The 22,975-nt window shown below is 43.1% G+C and overlaps 1 protein-coding gene across 7 annotated transcripts in view; it reads left to right on the top strand.

The window, feature by feature from the left end:
* ltbp1 (latent transforming growth factor beta binding protein 1) overlaps nt 1-22,975 on the top strand; it is a 206,642-nt gene that overhangs the window by 971 nt on the left and 182,696 nt on the right. For all 7 annotated transcript variants that reach the window (XM_026308759.1, XM_026308755.1, XM_026308760.1 and 4 more), the window contains exon 2: nt 3,777-3,847. In XM_026308759.1, the coding sequence (XP_026164544.1) occupies nt 3,777-3,847 (71 nt within the window). The remainder of the gene's footprint in view (nt 1-3,776; nt 3,848-22,975) is intronic.

Here is a 22,975-nt window from a genome sequence, read left to right as displayed (position 1 = left end):
GTAGGTTTGCACACTCACTGGGCCAGTCTGACTACCTGGCAAAGTAAATGGTCAGCATCTTCTTAGATTATATTAATACTGATATTGTCTAATTGTATGTGTGGATATCATGCAGTTGCTCACTTAAAGACACAAGTGTCAGTGCTTTGCTGGGAATGTCTACGTTCCACCCCTGGTTGGCTGTGTTTCGGAGGAAGCTCTCCTTTGTGTCTGTGTGACTGAATGTTTTATCATTTCATGACAGTGTGTGTTTTCTTAGTGTATGTCTAACAGGAATGTGGTGCACTGCAAAGTCACATCAAAAATTGGCATCCAAAAATGTTTAATAGTTGTAAAGATCCTGGAGATTCTTGGTAGACCCACACAGGTGTTTTCATTCATTCCATCTAATTAAACCAGTCCTGTAGAATGTATAGATGGACACAGACTCTTAGCACTCACTTGTCCCTGGCCCTGCTGTTATTTTGCTGCACCTGTTAAGGCCGAGGTGTTAAAACCTTTTAGTTTAGTTTCATAGAGCTCAGTGGCCTTATGTAAGTGTGTCTTGGCTCCACACCCAAATTAACCTGAGCAGAGGTCTAGTGAACCCAGTACAGTCGCACTTGTCATAATAGGAGAAAGTGTTACTGATGGCTGTACAATTTATATGTGACTCTCTCTACTGTTGTGTTTATGTTCTGCTTTTGTTTACCATCACATACCATTTTGTTCAGTAAATGTAGATTAAAGAGATTAAAAATGAAATTCTAGTGGTCAGTATGCAAAGTTATTCATGCTTTAACTACTGGGAAAATAAATTCACACACTTTATTCAAAAGATGACACCTGTCTCATACCTGTCTGCAAACAGTTGCTCTTTTGTGAGTCAACGTGGTACCATTGTGAACCTGGAGCAGCTAAATGGAATTGAGACATCATTAATTTTACACATGTGCGTTACCACTGTGACATCTCAGCATATGAAAATGGCCTGTTAGCTTCTAGCACCTGTTAATGCAACGTGGAATCTTTACCGTTCCTGTTGGTTTCTTTAAAAAGATCGATATCTGGTCTTTTTGGCCTGGATATGTGTGTGAGTGCAAGGCATTTAAAATACTTCTTTTTTTAAATGAATATTTCAGAAGAAACTGTCATAATATTCTAATACTTGTACTAGGACACATGCTGGGAACAAATCAGGTAACTGGATGGATAAATAATCAGGAAGATCCAGTGATGAATTACAATTTATAAAGTCCAGTGTGGGCATCAAATCCATGCATTTCAAGGCTCATCAGACACCATGAATGTGATAATATTATCAGACAAGATTTTTTTTTTTAAATATAGAAAGTTATCAAGATGGCCAGTGTGAATAAACATTGGAAAGACAGTTTTCATGTTGCAAAATAATCCATGAGGAATGTAAGCACATTTACTCATATTTGAATGACAACCACAGCACCTTTCTGGATCACACAGCTGGATAACCCTGTGTTTTTTGCCTGAGCTCTCTGTGTTGGCAACTCTGCTGTGCTGCTGGACTGGTCTCAGTCAAATAAATTATTGCTGCTTTTTCATGCAGAGCTCGAGCTGGAATGAATACAACCTTATTTTCCACCCATTGCTTTTGTGCACTTGAAAACTTGTTGATTGCTTCATCACTTTTCTATATTTCTGTTTTGTTTTGTATACCCTGTTTGGATGAGGTCACTTGAAAACCAGAGTAATAACACACCACCTTTGTAAAACCGACAATATTCAGTTTGTAACACACTGTCAGAAATTGTAATATTTGCTGCAGAATAACTAGGTTTGAGCAGTTCCAGTTGATCAATTTCACCAATGTTTGATTTAACAGAACTTTGTTGTTTATTTGTTTGTAAGTGAACTAGACAGGTAAAGAAAGGACATTTAGAAAATGTAACATGAGGAGTAATGACAAAAGCAGAAAGAAATCTGTAGAAAGTATATAATGATGACACAATGTTTGAAGAAAAAGAGTGTGGAAGGAAGGAGGTAGTTGACACAAAGTGTTAAAAGTGTTGTATGACCACACAGCTTGTGCTTTATGTATATATATCTATATTTCATTTACTTTGTTATACAGAGCAATGACTGGCACACACATGGGTTTATATAACTGGCGTGACATTGAAGTAACTTGTAGTGTTTTTTTTTTTTTCCTTATTGTGTCTTGTTACTGAAGACAATATAGAATATCCATGTCATGATTTCTTTATTTCTGCTGCTGCCGGTCAACTATGGTAAGCATAACATAACCCCTTATGCAGAATATAAATACAGCTATACAGTTATAGCTTATTTGTTCTGTCCTAAAACATCCAGCCAGCTGTGGTGTATTTCAAACAATCATTACAGAAAGTCGGTTCAGTCCTTATTTGAGTGGTTTGTTAGCAGCTGGGAGCATTTGCCTGCAAAGGCTCATGTACTTCCATTCATGCATAGACAGTTGCAGTCAGAATAAGAAGACAGACAACAATTTGCAGAATAGCTTGAGGTCACCAGGCTGTGTGTGGTCCAGCAGCTTGACCAAAGCTGTTCAGATTGTGGCACATCAGAATGTTTTGATGTGTAATTAGTGATACAGTTCAGCTGTGAGAGGAGAGGAGAGGGAAGGGGAGGTCAGGTCAGGACAGGAGAGGTGAGGAGAGTAGAGGGGATGAGAGGGGAGGAGAGTAGGGAGGAGCTCAGCTCACCTTAATGTGCATTTTGTTTTGGTGCTTAAACCAAAAAGCTCTAATGCGGAAATGCTATTTAATTTCAAGTCTCGAAACATCTGTATTAAAACCAATTATTAGCTGAATTGAATCCGATGGACACAAAATTGCACTGTATCATCACAAATTTAGCTGTTTCATTTCTGCATTGTGGACTATGTATAAAGAAATGTTGAGACCCTTACTAGTCAAGTATATGGCAGTACAGTGACAACCAGCTGTCTCATCAGACTGGGCTCAGTGCGGGTTTACCCTTGTTGTACATGTGTCTGCTGTATGAAGAGGTGTAAGTCTGTACTTACATTGTCACAGAAATCAAATCAGTAGCAAGGCTCCGCATTCTCAAGTTATAAGTGACTCATGTCAAGAAAATTCCTCTCATAACTCTTAACACTGTTAAAGGCACTTTGTGTGACGATAACTTGTGACTTCCCATATTAGTCTAGCTTCTAACAGCTCAGTCCAGTCTCTGTGGAATTTTTCCAAACCAAAGTTGTCTAGTATTGTTGACTAATAAGACCTACCACAACAAACACCAGTTACTTTGCTATGACAGAATTCTTGTGCCTTCCCAATCATATTTTGTGTGTTTTAGATAGTGATCAAATATGGAAGCCATCTGATGGAGCCCAGCAGATTTGTATGAGAACTCAGGTAACATTTGGATTTAGTTGGAAACATTTAGTGTCCAACCCCCTCAACCCTGTGGACAATCTGAAATCTAACGATATGGCCTGTTCTTATCTCAAATATGTTCAGAAATCAGAAATAAAGACAGCCCAGCAGGAGATGTATGTGTAGTTAGGTATAGCAGGATTTGATATTTTTGTCTGAGGAAACGAGAGAACCGTATGTCATTTAATGTGAAATCTAAATAAAATAATGTCTCCAAAGGTACTGTAATAGTGAACAATGTGGAAGTTCTGCAATTTTTCTTAATTATATGTTGCATTTGAAGAACAAATCGGCTTATTTTTCTTTACATTTCCATTTAGTTTAATGGTTTCATGTGTTGTCTGCCTGTTTCATATTCCTCTGCTTATTTTTTATTTGCAGGGTAAATGTCTGTGGAGGGCAGTGCTGTCATGGATGGACTAAAGCTCAGGGATCGCAGCGGTGCACAAAGCGTAAATACTCACAGTTGTCCTTTCAACACAAAACATCTTCACATTAATACAGCAGCTCTAGTCTAGACATCATAACACTGGGGCGTCAGCCAAAGTGCTCCAGGTGTCCAAACCATTTTCTTTACACTGCTGAACCAGTTTCTCTTTCAGTTGAATATGAAATGAAGTTACCTGTTGCCAGCACATTGATAATGTCAAACTATGCTTTGTTAATGCCTTGTACAGCAACAATTCAAAATCTGTTGACGCCAGTTACTGTTTGACACTTAAAGATACAGATAGTATGGTAATAAGCAATGAAAGATGATTTACAGGCCACTTTACATGGTGGTGAAACAAAAGTTATACAGAACACAAAATAGATATTTGGTACAAACCCATTAAATGATATTTAGATATTAGTGCTTAGTTTTTAATGGCTTTTTAATTATTTCACATTTTAGTTTAAGCTGAAAACTTTAAATGCAGATAGAATTATTGGTTAATTCAAACTGATTACAAGCATAAACGTAGTGGCTCTTTGTTTTTAAAGACAGAACTATAGTCGTATGAATGAATTGATTCTTTAAAATGAAATGATGATTTGATTATTTGAAAATCACTGCACATCCCTCATAAATTTTAAGTGCAAAAAGAAATTGCACGCGTACATATTGCATGTGCACAGTTTCAGCACAAAATGGTGCTTATTCACAGTTGATCATGCACAGTAAGAGTTGCGATTGCACTGTGGGACACTGACTGATAAACTTTTAATAGCAGCCTGGATTTAAATATAAAAATATAAATTAAGAAATGCCAAACACAGTCCAAGGACTTTATTGCCAAGATGATTTAGCTTCTTTGTGTGCACAATTACCCCAACACAGTTTTTGACACTGCTTTGTTCTGTGAATGTTCCAATGCTCCAGCCTGCTACATGCAATACAAAATAAGGCAAGAAAATTGATAAGCAATTGTTAGGGCAATTCAAATTTGTGCAAACATGCGTTGAATGAATGAGAACTAGACAGTTAACCAGCCAAGTCATAAGAAGACCTATTGTACTATCCAACTGGCACCAGCCTCTGTCTCAGAGTCAAAGAGAAACAGACTTGAAATGGATTACACCTCTTGGCCCAAATGCATTGGCTGGATGAGCTTCTTATTTGCTCAGTCTTTCCAACTTGTTATTCGAGAAGTAAACAACTTTTCTGCAGTGCTGTACCCATCTGTTCAAATCTCTAGAGCTAAAGACTGCTTAGTTGTCTGGAAAGCACTAGGACTCCATGTTTTTGTGTTTAATAGGTCTGGCTCTATCATTATGTATAGAGGTCAACCGATCTATCGGCAGAGCCGATTAATCGGCCGATTTTTTTGCACATTTTAATTAATCGGCATCGGCCGATTTCACTGCAAATTTGGCCGATTTATAGGCAGGCACATCTGCGACCAGTTAAGCGTCGTTGTGGAACACGTGAAGACGTGTTGCTACAAGCAGGTTGTCACGACCAGTGTTTAGTGAGCTGAAAAGTGTCCAAAAATGGTAAGAAAGTACTTATCTTTTGTTTTTAATTTAGCCTTATACATTTCATTGGTTGAATATGAAGCTACTATGAAGCGGCTAAATTATTATAATCGCATACACTTCAGTTAATGATGGCAGGGGAAAACCATTCGTTTCCAAGGCGTAATTACATTGTAGCATATTAGAATTGACGCTGACCGTCATGTGTACAACAAAATGTGAAAGTAGAAGTGCGTGAAATTCAGACGAATATTCTCGCTAAAACACGCAGGATAACGTTCCTCAATAAATGTGTGTGTGCGTCTGACACGCGCAACATCGGCACGATGCTCCCACCAAAAAATACACTTTTAATGAAGAAAGTTAATGTGCACGTTTTAGCCTGAAGTTTTGTCTGAACTGCGCGTTTCTATTTTCACATGCAAATGACTTGTTGCACATATTTGTTTACGCATATTCTTAGACTATGGCCCTTTGAATTATAGCAGTGTTTGTCAACAAACATAAAGATCATGACAGGTACCCTGCAATAAATCAATCCTGGAATAATGCAATTATAGAAAAAGTGAGTTTAAAATGACAAATCTTGTATTTTTTTTTTTTAAATTATAGTCTGATGGCTGAAAAGAAATTTAACCCAGTATGGCAGTATTTCACTCAGCCAACATCAGGGAAGGCCAAGCGCAATATCTGCCAGAAGTTGCTGAGCATGGGAGCAAAAAAAAGCAAGGACAAAAAATACTACAAACATAACAATAATACACTTTTTATTCCTGGGCACTTTTATACCTTGTGAGATGAAGGGCGAAAATTAAAATCGGCCAAACAAATCGGCCAAAAAAATCTGCATCATATATCCGCTATCGGCTGCCCTGATTTCTAAATATCTGCATCGGTATTGGTTAGAGAAAACCACTATCGGTCGACCACTAGTTATGTAAGCTGTAAATTATATAGTAGAATAGTAGGTCTTGTGCGTGGTGTCACCACATATATGATTAAAACTCAGAGCATTCCAAGAGTTTAATTAATATAAATGTTACATCATATTAGTTGTCAAGAGTATCAATTCTCTGATCCAAGAATCAAATACTCAAATCAGATACTCATCAAAACACGTGAATATTTAAAATATATTCTTCCTCAGTAATTATACGGTGGATGTTGCTGCACAACTGCTTTCTGACAATCACTGATCTGACATGAAACTAATTACATATGGTAACTGAAAGAACCTCCTGAGCCTTGTTAATGAAAAACACCCCACACTTCCTCTAACTGTTATGGTTAAGGATTATGGTATGACCAATGTGTTCATGACCCCACCCCTAGTACTGACCTGGGGACCTGCTGAAGTTAGTGAGTTACTCTTACCACCTTTTTTTCAATTCACTTGATCAAGACAATAAAATTACATTTTGTATTACAGAATTGAACATAGTCTTTTTTTTTCCAGCCAGGCTTTTTATTTGACTACACTCAGTGATGCCATGTTATTTATGAACAGTTATTTAAAAAATACACCTTAAGGCTCATATTGATGTGACTTTAATGTCCATTCGGCATGGCTTTCATGTTGACCTGAGGTTTTCATTACATTGATATGCTCTGAATATTGTACAGCATTTTTGTTATCTCAGATTGTAATACTGCTATGTGTGTGTTAAGCACTTAAAACAGAATTTGAGGAAACTTTCAGCAATGATTTTAAGTTTTAGCATTGTTCTCCTAGGAACTTGTAAATAAACATACTTAGCAGTACATACACACACACAATGCCCATTGCCTTTCTACTTTTCTACTTTATGACATTCATCCATCCAGCCATCTTCTTCCACTTTATCCCTAAAGCCCTAAAAGACATTCGCCACAAAAAATCTGCTAGCCCATCCTCTGGGGTCTAAGGGTGTTTTGGGGCCCTGGACAAGTTTTGACATGCTAAAGTGTGATAACACTGTAATCAGTACAAACTGAGCTACAATAATATGTGAACAGTATGTTTATACATGATTGGTCTCTGGCAGCTTTTTGTTGGTAATTTGTGTTCATGAGTTTCACCTGTCCCCGTTATGTTCACCTTTTGTGTTCTCCCTATTTATACCTCCCTTGTTCCTTTATTTAGTTGCAGAAGCATTTGTTAATGTTAGTCCGCGCGTTGTGTGATGCCTGTTTGTAACGCCGAGTGGCGTTTCTGTTGTTTTTGCCTGCCTGCCTGCCGAATGGCGGAGATTTATGTTACGTTTGCCTGAACCCTGGAAATAAAGCCTTTGTTGTCCTGCACCTGGGTCCTCACCTCTCCTCCTTCACACCACACCACCTGCACCTTGTGACAGAATCCTTCTGCCAGATACGGACCCAGCGGACAATAGAACGGCGCGGGAGGAGGCATTTGTTGTGGTGCTCCTCCGCACCTTGAGGGATGTCCTGCACAACGCCGATGACTTCCCGGCGGTCCCCGCCATGTGTTCCCGGCTGGAAGAAAGCATCCGACCCCCCCCAGGCTACGTCTCAAAAGGTCGGTCCGATATTCTGATCACTCTTTTTTCCACCCTCCCTACCTTGTTTGAGATGTTCCTGGGTGGCCGGTTTACTTTTCCCGAGGCTAGGCAAGCCTCCCAAGCGCTGCTTCAGCCCATGATGCTGGGTCTCCTGACGCCAGCGTCACCACGTCCCTCCGCCCTGGCCGGAGCGTTTGAGCAGCCGGTATTCCGGTCGTCGGCGTCCTCCTCTCCTCAGTCCGAGCTCCCGGCGTCCCAGTCGCCAGAGTCCCAGCTCTCGGCATTTCAGTTGCCAGAGCCCCAGCCTCAGACACCGGTTCTTCCGCCATTGGCTCCTGATCCTCAGCGGCTGTCCCCAGCGTAGGCACGCGCCATTTGGCAGGAGCTGACAGCAAAGCCCCTGGCTCCCTGGGATCTGGCCCCCGTCTCCGCCGGCAGCACACCCGCTGCCGCCCTGCCCGAGTCCTTCCTCGCTGCTGCCCAGCCCGAGTCCCTCCTCGCTGCTGCCCAGCCCAAATCCCTCCTCGCTGCTCGACAGCTGCGGCGTCGGAGCAGGGCGGCCTTACCTCCAGTACGGCAGTCCGTGCCCAGTCGCCCCCCGCCGCTGGAGCTCCCAGCCACCACCTCGCTGCTGCAGCCGCAACCTGAACCTCAGTGTGCCGTCGCACACGTCCCCGCTGAGGTTCCATCCCGGATCCTTCCGCCTCAGTGCGCCGACGGCAGCGTCCCCGCGGGGGTTCTAACCAGGATCCTGCACCCTCAGTGTGCCGACGACAGCGTCCCCGCTGAGGATTCCTCCAGGATCCCGCAGCCTCAGTGCGCCGACGCTCACGTCCCCGCTGAGGCACCTTCCCAGCAGTATGAACCCCAGTGTGCCGACGCCCACGTCTCCGCTGGGGTACCGCCCTGGATCCTGAAGCCTCAGTGCGCCGACGACAACGTCCCCACTGAGGTCCCAGCCAAGTCTCCCAAGTCTCCACCCCCGCGCCCTCAGCGCGCCGACGACGACGTCCCCACTGAGGGCCTATCTCAACCTCCGGACCCTCAGTGCGCTGACGACGGCGTCCTCGCTGGGGTCCCAGTCCGGGTTCCCCCGCCGCAGCAGCCAGAGCTTCCCGAGCCGCGGCAGCAGCCCACTCCCGGCGTCCCCATGGAAACCCCCAGTGCGGCCCCGGGAACCTGAGTTCCAGCCTGTTCCCGTCCAGCCGGTTCCCGTCCCTCGACGTCGCAGAGGAGGCGCCCGCGTCGAGGCCCGGTCACCGGCTCCAGCCCCTAAGTCCATTCCGGCGAGACCGGAACCCGAAGCAGAGCTTCCAGGCCCGCCTCTGCTGCCGCAGGTCCAGCAGCAGCAGCAGCACCTGGCCGGGCCTCCGGACCTAGCCCAGTCTTCTCCAGCCCAGTCTTCTCCAGCACAGCCTTCTCCAGCCCAGTCGTCTCGCCGGCCAGGACCTTCCCTGGCTGGTCAGTTGCTGGTCTCCCCACAGCTCCAGTCTCCCACGCCGCAGTCTTCTGAGCCGCAGCGGCCGTTACCTGATCATCCTGAGCCGCAGCAGCTACCAGAACATCCTGAGCCGGAGCCGCCTCCGCTTGCTGAGTTTCCGGAGCCGCTGCCATTGGCAGAGTTTCCAGAGCCGCCGCCGCCTCGGCCGCCACCAGTCTGGTGGACCCACGCCTGTCTGCGAGGCCGCCCTCCCGAGCAGCCCCGAACCTTCGCCTGTCCCAAAGGCCGCCCTCCCGAGCGGCGCCGGACCTTCACCTGCCTGCGTGGCCGTCCTCCGGAACGGCTTCGGACCCACGCCTGTCCCAGAGGCCGCCCTCCCGAGCGGCTCCGGACCTTCGCCTGTTCCAGAGGCCGTCCTCCCGAACGGCCCCGGACCCTCGCCCTTCTCTGGAACTGTCCAGCCGGACGGTCCTGATCTTTGTTCATCCCGGGGTTTGACCCACAGAGCCATCCGGAACTGCTTTGTCACAGTCCGGTTATGGACTCAGCTCCCTCCCGCCCACCCTGGACTTTGTGTTGAGGACAGTGTTATTTTTTCTTCGGCCGTCTGAAATCCGGCCTTGAGGGGGGGGTCCTGTCATGAGTCCCTCTGGGGACTTCCTGCCAGAGGACTCTTATTTTGTGCCTTCCTGTTTTCCCCTGTTCTGGTCTCTGGCAGCTTTTTGTTGGCAATTGTGTTCATGAGTTTCACCTGTCCTCGTTATGTTCACCTGTGTTCTATCACCTTTTGTGTTCTCCCTATTTATACTTCCCTTGTTCCTTTGTTTAGTTGCAGAAGCATTTGTTAATGTTAGTCCGCGTGTTGTGTGATGCCTGTTTGTAACAGGGAAAGGATTTAGCCTTGTGCCCGTTTACGCCGAGTGGCGTTTCTGTTGTTTTTGCCTGCCTGCCTGCCGAGTGGCGGAGATTTATGTTACGTTTGCCTGAACCCTGGAAATAAAGCCTTTGTTGTCCTGCACCTGGGTCCTCACCTCTCCTCCTTCACACCACACCACCTGCACCTTGTGACAGACCCACACAGTGAGCTGCATATTGAGCCTTTCAGTCCAGGAATGTGGCTGAGAGGAAATAACTGCAATGCAATGCAGATGGAAACGTTCGTCATCTGAGTCGCTTTTTTCCTCTGAGGACAATGTAAACTCTTCGTGGCTGTTCGGAACCATCCAAAGTGCTTCTTCACCTATGCAGCGTGTGTAACTCTTATTATGTAAACTCTTATTTGATTGTGTTATACTTACTTTCTCTCTTCTGTCTTGTGCAAGTCTCCCTCTGGCCTCCCTCTAGTGGTCGAGTGGCCATCTATTCTATATATACAGGTGAAGCTACCGAATGGTGTGTGGCTGGAGCAGGAAGCAGTCTTTGACCAAACAACTAAGAAGAACCTGAAACTGAATCCGTAGTTGATCTTGTATAGTGTGAATGCTGATCATCACATTTTTTGCTGATCAGCATTCACACTATTGTGATCCTGTGTCTTTATTATTGTTGGGATTGCTGTGTAAACAGCAAGGCTTTTTCTCTTTATTATTATTCGTTTTTCGGTCACTATCTAGTCCTACACTGTTCGACGTAGAAACGTCATTCAAACACCGTCGTGTTCAGCTCGATGAGGAGAGGATTGCTTCTTATCTTTATTTTTTCCGAGATATTCCAGGTTTTGTTCGAATTTTTCCCATAAAAATGAATGGAGAGAACATTAAAATCCTCTTCAACTTTGTTGTCTTTCAGCTGTGTCAGCATACGTTCAGCTAGAAACACCATTCGACCTTTAAACGGGTCAGAAGACATTAATCTATACCTCTTTGCCTCTTCATACACCATTTTCTCAAAAGTAGTAGAGATTTTTGTCTTCTTTCGGGTAATGCTGTTCTCACGTTGATAGCACCTATGGTTTTTCCACCAGGTGGCCAAACACCCAGAGAATGACTGCTCAATCTCTCATTCATTCCCATTATAAAAGAGCTCCAGGAGTTCTGGTAAAAAACACAAATGAAGGCTGTTTCTAACTCGCCACCAATCCTTCATTTTTTGGAATAGCTTCACAAAAAGTAGATCAGTCTCTTTGTTGAAGCCTCCTGGCTTTGTTTGTTATTTGATTAATTGTTAATTGTTTTTTAATTATTTTGATAGGTCTTTATATTTTTTAATTTGTGAGGTGACGTTTTCTCAGCTTATCATGTATTGTGCGTGTTTAAAGTGCTGTGTCACTGTCACTCCCCCTCCCACTCTGGGCTCAGGTCACCATAGCAACAGCTCAAACACCATTAGCAGGACTGACTTAGGGTGACACTGACTTAGTGTTTTCAATATCAGCCATGGTGTCTTCTCCCAGGAGGCCATGTCCAGCCTTTCACAATAAAAGACTACAGTTATTTGTAAGAAGTTATTACACCTTTGTAAAGTATAATGAATATTGAAAATAAAGTTAGGATTGTAATCTATGATCATGTGAGTCTTCTGCAACACCCTGTCCTTTCAAAATAATTCAAAATAAATATTATGGTTTTTGTAAAGTATAAGGAATATTCAAAATAAAGTTAAGATTCCAATATAAGGTCCCAGTAGTCAGCCGCAGCACTTTGTCCTTTCAAAATAAAAGCTGTTTTATAGCATTCTTTCAATATAAAAGCCCTGAAAGGTGACATTAAAATAGACTTTTGTAATTGGCATACAGCTTTAGGCACCAGCTTTTCCCTTTCAGCCTTTTTATCACCGTACATATGTTTATTCTTTATTCATACTGCTTCATTTCTTCCCTTTTTTCAGTCTTTCCTTCCTTCTCTTTTTTCTCTAAGAAAACATTCCTTCACATATTCCTGATTTGGCTACACAGCCTTTACCTTATTTATGTATTTTTCAGCAATATTTATCAGTTTTTACACTATACATTCTTTCTGTCTATACAGTCTTTCTACAATTTCACTCTTTTGCTGTTTCATTCTTCCCTTTCTTTCTTTAACTCATATTGTTTTTCCCTAAGTTCAATTGTGTTTTAAAAGTGGAAGGGAACTCATTTTATGTTATGGTGAAATACCTTTAGTCGTTATTTATACATAGGAAACAGTTCTTAAGCTTTATTGTGAAAATCTGCAACGACAGGAAGTTCTTGTGTTACTGAAGGTAGCTTGATAGATGAAGAAACGCTGAGTAGAGCGCCAAGTTGTACATCTCCTAGTGTGTCTAAAGCTTTCTCTACGTCTTCGAAAGCAATGGCTGTAAGTTGTTAGATGTTTTATAATTAGAAATGCTTAGATAAATGTTCTAGTGAGGTTTACTCTGTTTTAAAGTGAAAGTGACTTATATGGCCAAGTATGGTAACCCATATTCGGAATTTGTGCTCTGCACTTAACACACCCAGGTGCACACACACAGCAGTGAACATGCACACACACTCGAGGCAGTGGGCAGCCAATGCTACGGCGCCCGGGGAGCAGTTGGGGGTCCAGTGCCTTGCTCAAGGGTCTCACCTCAGTTGTGGTATTGAAGGTGGGCAGGGCACTGGCTATTCACTCTGCAACCGACAATTCCTGCCGGACCTGAGAAGCGAACCTGCAATTTTCCGACTCCCTAGCCATTAGGCCACGACTGCCCCACTTATTTAAAGTTAAAGACCGCTTATGCTAACCACAATGCTAGCTTGTTAGCATACTAATGGAGGATGATTAGCATGTTAGCGGTAACAAGTTTATTTATGTGTGAAACAGTCATGTAGTAACCCTTTATATTAGCCGAAGAATTCTTTACTGTTTGTGTTTCAGTTTTCACTCGTGGATTCACCTGTCAACCTCAGTTGTAAATAAAGGAGCAAGGAGCTCGCTTCCTGGTTCCTTGCCATAACAGCATTGAGGTGAAAGAAAAACCAAGTTACGGCGGGGAGCACACATATGGTCTCCCTACACATGCTTCAATACCTAAGCCTGTCGAAGAGGAGCTAGGACTCAATTTTTTCGACCACACGGAGAATGATAATGGGTACGCCATGTCCTTCGAGGATGAAGCCTTTCTCAGGATCATGCAGAAGGAGGTCTGTCAAGATGAAGTGAACAACTGGGTCTCCCCCTTGCCATTTAAGTCACCTCGTCTTCCACTCCCAAACAATAGGGAACAAACACTGTCCTGCCTCAGTTCATTACAATGCACCCTCAGTAAAAATCCTGAGATGAAAAACCAGTTCTCTTAATTATGGAAAAGCTGTTTGAGAATAAGCATGCAGTACAGGAGGGTCGAGAATGCTGGTATCTGCCCATGATCGGGGTGTATCACCCCCGGAAGCCGGGACAGGTGAGGGTTGTGTTCGATTTGAGTGCCCAATATCTAGGCATTTCTCTCAACTCAGTGTTACAGTGATGCAAGCCTTCTCTCCAGAAGAACTGACCTCAGACATTAAGGACTTGAGTCTTGATGACGAAACTCTGTCAACACAAACAAGTTTGGGTCTGTGTTGGGACATAAACATAGACACCTTTACCTTCAAGGTTGATGTCGCCGACAAGCCATACACCCGTTGCGGAGTGCTCTCTGTCATCAATAGCATCTTCGACCCCTTGGGACTAGCGACACCAGTGACAATCAGGCAGGTTCTTGTTGCGTGAGCTAGCTAGTGGGGTAGAGGATTGGGACGCTCTTCTTCCTGATGAGAAAATGAACAAGTGGGAGGTCTGTAGATCGTCTCTTCAAGAGCTCAGTAGTCTTCATATACCTCGCTGTTACCTACTAGTGTCGCTCCCAAAAGCCAAATACACCGAGCTGGGTCTCTTTTCCGATGCCTCAAACTGGGCTTATCTGTGAGCTGTCACCCATGATGGTCTCTGTGAAGTCGGGTTTATGCTTGGCTATCGCCAAAGCCAGAACCTACAGTTCCTCGCCTCAAACTATGTGGTGCAGTCCTTGCGGTCGAGATGGCAGAGCTCATCTTGGCTGAACTTGATCACAAGCCAGATGCTGTAAAATTCTACTGTGATAGTAGAGTGGTGCTTGGATATATCTGCAACAACTCCAAGTGTTTTTTTGTGTATGTGCATAATCGAGTACATCGCACACGTCAGACAACTTCACCACAGCAGTGGCATTACATCCCTTCAGAACAGAATGCAGCAAACTTAGGTCTAGGTCTGTACCTGCATCTCAGCTTAAGGACTGTAGGTGGTTTAAGGGACCTGATTTCCTTTATAAACCTTCTGAATGTGAAGTGAACAAGCACTTCGAACTAATTGATCCTGAAAAGGATGTGGAAATCAGACCCTAGGTGATTGCTCTCACTACCCACATTGAAGCCAAAGCCACAAGACTCACCTCGGATCGTTTTGAGTGCTTTTCGACACTGACTTCTTTGCTGCAAGCAGTTTCTCTTTTGATTCACCAGTTGCATAGGTCAGCAGATTCCACTGACATACAGCAACATGCATGCAAAGGATGGTATCATTGTAAGGAGCCTCGCACTCCAGAAGAGCTTGCAGCAGCTAAGATGCTCATCCTTCAGTCTGTTCAAAAGGATGCATATCCTGATGAATACAATGCTTTACAAGAACACAGAGATCCCTCTTTCAAGTTAAATTCTGAACCTTGATACTTATATGAGTGATGGTCTGTTGAAAGTTGGGGGTCGTCTCAAGCAGTCCTCATTTGAGTCAGAGCTGAAGAATCCAGTCATTCTTCCAAAACAAAATCATGTGACCAAGTTGCTCGCAGAACACTATCACAAGGAAGTGAAGCATCATCATCAAGCAGCATTATCTGTCTGATAACGGATGAAAGTGGATGAGTTGGGATCTTCTAATTCCTGTGGAGACATATGGAGATTATGGAAACTGCATCAGAAAATATATGTTTCTGTGGCAACGGCATCTATACAAGGGAGCAACTGTTAGCTCTCAAGGGAACAAGTCTGCTTCTTTGTATAAAACCTGAAATCCCCCAAGACCTGAGGAGGCGTAGGAGGGGAACAGGAGTGAAGCATTGAAAAATTTATACATGATTGTGTTTTTTAGAAAAAAGTGTTTATGCATTTAGTGAAAAACTAAAATTTTTTACTCACCGAAATAAGACCATAAAACGCAAACAGAACATTGGTTCACAAGACTTTGGAGACCTGCATGTTGTAGGCTAAAGTGTTTACTTCAGAGTGCTGTGAATGTCATCTTGTTCACTCATTCACAGTAAACAATACACTGATTTAAATTTTCTAAGACACTTTTTGTCCAGAAAGGCCATATGCAAGAAGGTGTGGCTCAGGGTGAATAGTGATTTACCTGAGAACACAAAAGACGCACTGAACGACCAGACAAAGATGCGCATAATGAGCCTTTCAGTCAATATAGATGGGAGGGGATTAGTGCAGCACAATACAAAACAATGAGGAGCCAAACGATCCTCATTTGAGTTAAAATCAGTGTTTTTACTCTGAGGACAAGCTAAAGTATTTGTCTCTGTGTGGAATAGCCTATAAGGAGCGCTTCATCACGTCCATGACGCGCAATCATCCAAACGCGCCGAAAAAGTGAGTAAATTCTATGATGAAGTTTGACGTTTTATGTCATTTCTCGGGGGTGTGCACATATTCACCTGGTTCACCTGAGATTATTTACATCTGAACAGTGAACAGAGTACAAGGCGGGACCGCATTACCTGTAATGAGGTGAGACAGGAAAAAACGGACTTCTCCTTACGTTCATATGGATTAAATCAAAAGTGATGATTTGTTTTCGACTTGAATTGTTTCACTCAAAAGAAAACATTTCAAGCTTTCTAGCCATATAATTCTTATTTTTATGAGGCAAGTATTCGCTGAGATTGTGGTTGTTTTATTTACGCGTCTGTGAAGAGAAATGGCAGAGACAGAAAAGTCCGAGAGCACACCCTGTCGGCTTTCTTTATTTTAAAAAGGCACAACGTTTTGTTTTTATTATGATGGTATACCACTAAAACTAGACCCTTTACAGATTTGAATGATATACTTCTTTTATCTGTACGATCAGAATTGACAGAGTAATTTAAGTTTGTTTCGGCCTTATCAGAAAAAGATGCGTCAAAACGCGCCGGCGCGTGCGTCGACCCCAGAGGGTTAAAGGGGGCAACCCTTGCCTTTCCCATCAGGAAACATACATGTATTTCACCCTGGTCGTTAGTCATTCTGAAATAACTCACCGCCCCATACCCAAGCTCGCTGGCATCAGCGAAATGCTGCAGTTGGATGAACACTGGATTTACTAAGTTATGAGGTTTAATACAGTGTGGAACACTAAAGTCAGACAGTTTTGGAAGATCTTCAATCCAATTAATCCACTTCTCGGATTGACCTGGGGGAACTGGCTCATCTCATCTATAGCCCTGTTTACAGAGCTCTTGTAACAACAGTTGTTTGGCTGGGAGAGTGAGAGGTGTCAGAATACCCAGTGGGTCACACACGGAGCTTACCATTGACAGAATTCCTCTTCGTGTGTGTGGCTTTTCAGGAACCACAATGTCAAACTTGAAGGTGTCTTTTTCTACACCCCACTGGAGTCCAAGAGCTCGGTCAATTGGTAATTGGTCTTTGTCGAGATCCAATTCAATGTTGCTGTCTATTTCTTTTATGCTGGACAGCACAACTCTGTTGTTGCTCACCCACTTGGTAAGCTGGAATCCTCCTTTAATGCACAATTCTGCCAGGACTGATGTTAACTGCACTGCATCCTGTACTGTGGGCAAAGATGTTAAACAGTCATCCACATAAAAATGATTTATTATTGTGTGTGTCACCTGTGTGGTCTCATGTGGGAATTATCCTCTGCTGTTCTTCGCAGGGCAAAGCTGGCACAGCTTGGGGAGGAAACGGCTCCAAACAAGTGCACCAACATACATACGATGGTCTATTGGATCCTGTTCAATGTTCCTGTCTGTCCACCATAAAAAGCGCAGAAAGTCTATGTCTGACTTGGATACCCTGACTTGATGGAACATAGATCTAATATCTGCCATGAGAGCAATGGGTTCTTGTCTAAATATGAGCAGAACTCCAATTAGTGAGTTAGTAAGATCAGAGCCTTGCAAAAGTTCTGAGTTCAGGGACATGCCCTGGTACACCGCACCACAGTCAAACAACACCCTAAGCGTGTTCTTCTTAGGGTGGTATACTCCATGATGCGGGATATACCAGATTCTTCCTTCAGCTCATTTCAGTTCTTCCTGTGGGACCACTTTGGCATATCCTCGAGCTTATAACATCACTCAGAACAGTTGCGTATTAATTATGGAAAGACTCGTCTTTCTTTAGTTTCCTCTTTAGTCTTTGGAAATGCTGTATTGCAATGTGGCAGTTATTAGGCATCTGCACATCATCTCTCCTGAGGGGTAGGTTTATAGTGACCATTTATTAGTGAGACAGAATTGTTTGCAATTTCAAGGAACTTTTTATCCTCGATTGAGGGTGATTGTGAAATTGGCTTTGTCTTAAGGGCCCATTGACAACCCATCCCACTAGGGTCTTTATTGCATAGGGTCCCTCAACCTGACTGTTTATAATCTCCCAGGGTTCTATAATCTTTGTAGCATTTGCTCCTATCAACAGTTCAATGTTGCTGTCTATTTCTGGGATGTTGACCTTTTGCAGGTATGGCCATTTGGCAAGATCCTGCTTTGTGGGGATATTGTCGAGACCTGAGATTACATAAGATGGTACTGATGTCTCATGACTCATTGTTTGTAACAAGATATTAGTTCTTCTTTCCATAATATTCAACTGAGACATGAGCCGCTCTGTACAAAAAGTAGCTGAACTACCTGGGTGGAGGAAAGCATACACTGTGATGATCTTTTCCCCTTTACCTGCCTTTACCTTCACAGGCAGCGTTGAAAGCATATTACCGGCCCCTGTACCAGCCCCAATGTGCCTGCACGCTTTGGGCTGTGTTTCAACAGTGTCTACTGTTTCTGATGTGTCACCATTTTATTGTTGCTTTGTCTTTTGTTCTGCTTTCTTAATATAGAGGACACTGTGGTGCTGTTTGGAGCACACTGTGCAGGTAAGTCTTTGTTTACAATGCTTACTGATGTGACCTTGATGTAAACAGCCAACCAGATCCCTTTCTCCTTCAAGAAGCTTATCTTGTCAGTGTGTTTCCTTTTAATGAATGCACTACAGGACTCCAATGTGTGATTAGTGTTGCACATAGGGCAAGATAATTGTAAAAGCTTACTTTTAGGGTGCTGAACAAGATGAGAGGAAGTAGTGGAGACACTAGTTGCATAGCTGATACTAGTGGACTTAGGTAGCTTAGCTTTATTGGGTAGCTTTAATGAAATGAAACAAGATCAGGGAATTGTGGTCTGCTGTTCTCCCTCTCTTGAAATTCACACACATAAAATCACCACAGCTCTCTGAATTTGTAGGGGAGTTTCATTGCCAGGATCTTTAAGTTTGATGACAAGTTGATTTCATGAGAGTACCTAATTTCTTCCATTGCATTACAGCAACTCCTCAATAACAAAACAAAGACTTGCAATGTGTATTAAGAGGACTTGAAGTCTGCACTGTGCTGGTCTTTTTAATGCCTACACCCTCTCCCTATAGGATGGACTGAAAGTGAAGACCATCCCTTGGACGAACACGAGTCTGCATCATGTCAAGGGCTTTAGAGACTTTATCTAAAGAAATAAACTCACTCTCTGCGGCAGCACTTTTCATTGACATCTCAGCGAAGTAAGCATTCATTGAATCTTTATGTTCACTTTGGAAAATTCCATCAGGCTGCCTCACCTGTGTGCCTGCTGTTGGACCTATTGGTGGCTCCACTGTTGGATTAATGACCAGGGGTCCTTGTTGTTCCTTGGCAGACATGAGAACTGCAATTTTAGATGATGAGACGGCCAATTGTGTTTTTAGCTCAAAAGTTTCCAGTTGCTGCTTCAATGCTTGCATCTCTTTCTGCAACGCTTCTTTCAATGCTGCAGCTTTTTCCATGATGGCAGCTCCTTCGGCTTCCGCACGGATCCTTGCAGACGTTACTGAAGATTACCTGGACCCATGAGATTTGAGAGAGACTTGAGAAACACTGTCCTTTGGAGTAACCTCCTCTGGCTCAGATTCAACAGCCTCAGATGCTCCAGATATTCAGATACAGAGGAAAGAAAGGTGTTAACTTCTGTCATTTTAAGTTCAAACCATTCACATTCAACCTTTTTTACTTCATCCCCTATCAATAGCTCCTGATAGGCTTTATACACAGACTTGAACACAATTAATTGCATATACTGTACTTATGAAGATTTTCTTGAACTTTCTGGATGCCTGACATATCTTCCATAAGTTGAATTATTATATTCTTCCCTTTAGTTAATTGAGCAAGTTTGCCCTTTCTAGCATTTTTTAACTTAATACATGTTCACCATCTTCCATTTCTGTTCCTATGCTTGAGGCGCTAGACTTGACTCCCTCCTTTCCAGTTGATTTCACTGTGTCAGCCATGCCTGATTATTCATCCAGTCATCCAAACAACAAAGCAGGCTAATTAATGATTGTGTGCATTCAGTATAATCCACTCCAATAGCAGACTTTCTGAACTGAATCTTCAGCTTTCAACATCAAGAAGAAGAAGTACTTTATTAATCCCCAGGGGAAATTGAATTGATACAGCAGTTATTCTTATTTAAAAGTTATTAAATTTAATATTATTTAAATTATATAAATTAATAGTAATTAATAAAGTAATTAATAAAATAATAAAGTTATTAAATTGTATGTAGAAAAGTAATAAAGTAATTATTTATTTTTGGGGGTTTGTGTTTGTGTGTGTGTGTGTGTTATTGTTTATATTGTAGAATTATGGTGAGGGTCTTATGGTAGGGTCTTATGGTAGAGTCTTGGCCGTGGACACAAAAGACTTCCAGAATCTCTCAGTCTTGGCTTTAGGAGGAATTAGTCTGTGGCTGAATGAACTTCCCATTCGCCACAGTTCCTCATGAAGTGGGTGGGCAGAATTGTCCAGTATGGAGTTTATTTTGTCCACCATCCTCTTCTCTGCCACAACCTCCAGACTGTCCAGTTCCAGTCAAACAACAGATTTTTCCTTCCTGATCAACTTGTTTAGTCTGGCCTCACCAGCCTTGATGCCACCTCCCCAGCACACAACTGCAAAGAACAGTGCACTCGTTACTACAGACTGATCGAACATCTTCAGTACCTTGTTGTACACACCACAGGAACAGTCTCCTGAGGAAGAACAGCCTGCCCTGTCCTTTCTTGAAGAGTGCATCTGTATTGTTTGACCATTCCAGTTTGTTGTTAATGTAGACTGCAAGGTATTTGTAGGAGTCCACAATGTCTACTTCATCTCCAAAGATGGAGACAGGGACTGGGATCTTCCTGCTCCTCCTAAAGTCCACAACCAGTTCTCTGGTTTTCTTGATATTGAGCTTTAGACAGTTGTTGTTGCATCAATCAACAAAGCTTTTTATCAAGTGTCTGCATTCCTCATCATTATCATTATTGATGCATCCAATGATTGAGGAGTCATCAGAGAACTTCTGGAGGTGAGAGGTTCCTGAGCTGTAGCGGAAGTCTGAGATGTAGAGTGTAAACAGGAATGGTGCTAGTACAGTTCCTTGAGGTGCACCGGTGCTGCTCATCACCACATCAGATATGCAGCCATCTAAGCAAAAAAACTGTGGCCGCCCAGTGAGGTAGTCTTTGATCCACTCCACCATATCTGCGGGAACTTCTATATCCTGCATCTTTGCACTTAGCAGGTGGGGCTGAATAGTGTTGAAAGCACTTGAAACGTCAAAAAACATGACTCTCACAGTGTTGCCCTGCCTCTCCAGATGGGAGTGTGCTCTGTGCATTAAGAAGATGATGGCATCTTCCACTCCGATGTGTTCTTGATATGCAAACTGCAGGGGGTCCAGAAATTCAGACACTTGGGACCTCAGGTGTTGCAGGACCAGTCTCTCAAACACTTTCATGACATGTGATGTTAGCGCTACTGGTCTGAAGTCATTTACGGGCACTGGGATGGCCTGTTTTTGGTAATGGGATAATACAGGAAGTTTTCCATAACTTAGGCACCTTTTTGAGCCTCAGAGAGAGGTTGAAGACTTTCTGAAAAACCTCTGCAAGCTGTCCAGCACACACCTTAAGTATTCTGGCACTGAGCTCATCTGGTCCCTTTGCTTTGTTGGTCTTCAGTTTAGCTAGTTCCTTCCTCACCTGTTCTGTGGCAAAGGCTGGGCCTCTGTATTGTGTTAATGAGGTGTTAATGAGGAGTCAGATTGTGATGGCAGGGGAGGAGGTATTGGAGGTGAGGTATACTTCAATGTTGTATGGCTGCTGATAGAGAAGATGGTATCAGTGGGCAATGGGGAGGCAGCATTGTCAGAGATGTTGAGTGGAGGGATGTGAAGACACCCCTCTTTACATGACCCCAAGGCATCAGCTAAGGTGGTGGGCGGGAGGAGGAGAGATGGTGTGTGAGGACACTGGGTCAGAGTAAGAAGCAGAATTGGTGTCAAATTTATTAAAGAACAGTTTAAGATCATTAGCAAACTTTGAGTCTCCTTCCACAGCAGTGTGTGACATCTTACAGCAAGTCATTTTTTTCAACCCATTCCACACCTCTTTGATATTATTCTGTCTCAACTTGTGCTCTACTCTGTCTCTATAGAGCTGCTTTGCCTCCCTCAGCTTCCTCTTGAGTTCTTTCTGCACAGCCCGGAGTTCCTCGTTGTCTCTCGCCATGAACACCCTCTTCATCTTGTTGAGGAGGCCTTTAACCCTCTGGGGTCGATGCACGCGCCGGCGCGTTTTGACGCATCTTTTCCTGATAACGCAGAAACAAATTTAAATTACTCCGTCAATTTTGATCGTACAGATAAAAGAAATATATCATTCAAATCTGTAAAGGGTCTAGTTTTAGTTGTATACACTCATAATAAAAACAAAACGTTGTGCTTTTTTTAAATAAAGAAAGCCGACAGGGTGCGCTCTCTGCCTTTTCTGTCTCTGCCATTTCTCTTCACAGATGCATAAATAAAACAACCAGAATCTCAGCGAATACTTGCCTCATAAATTTTTATTTAATCCGTATGAACGTAAGGAGAAGTCCGTTTTTTCCTGTCTCACCTCATTACAGATAATGCGGTCCCGCCATGTACACTGTCCACATGTCCTCCTTTAACTCACACATAAAACAAATCTCTAATACTGCATTCTTTCACCTGCGCAACATTTCCAAAATTAGGAACATCCTGTCTCAAAATGATCCAGAAAAACTAGTCCATGCATTTGTTACCTCAAGGCTAGATTACTGTAACTCATTACTATCTGGATGTCCCAATATCTCCATAAAAAGCCTCCAATTAATCCAGAATGCCGCAGCCAGAGTCCTGACAGGAACTAGCAGGAGAGATCATATTTCTCCTATATTGGCTTCTCTTCATTGGCTTTTCATTTTACAGGGGTAAAATATAGAATAGAATTTAAAATCCTTCTTCTCACATACATGTTTATTGTTGCTGTTCTTTTCTCTCTGCTCTATCCACTCACCCCAACCGGTCGAGGCAGATGGCCGCCCAAACTGAGCCCGGTTCTGCTGGAGGTTTTTTCTTCCGTTAAAGGGAGTTTTTTTCCTCTCCACTGTCGCCAAATGCTT

This window comes from Mastacembelus armatus, chromosome 15 (assembly GCF_900324485.2).
Source record: "Mastacembelus armatus chromosome 15, fMasArm1.2, whole genome shotgun sequence".
Taxonomy (NCBI): Eukaryota; Metazoa; Chordata; class Actinopteri; order Synbranchiformes; family Mastacembelidae; genus Mastacembelus; species Mastacembelus armatus.
Note: the sequence above shows the minus strand (reverse complement) of the source record. Positions and strands in the feature narration are given on the sequence as shown.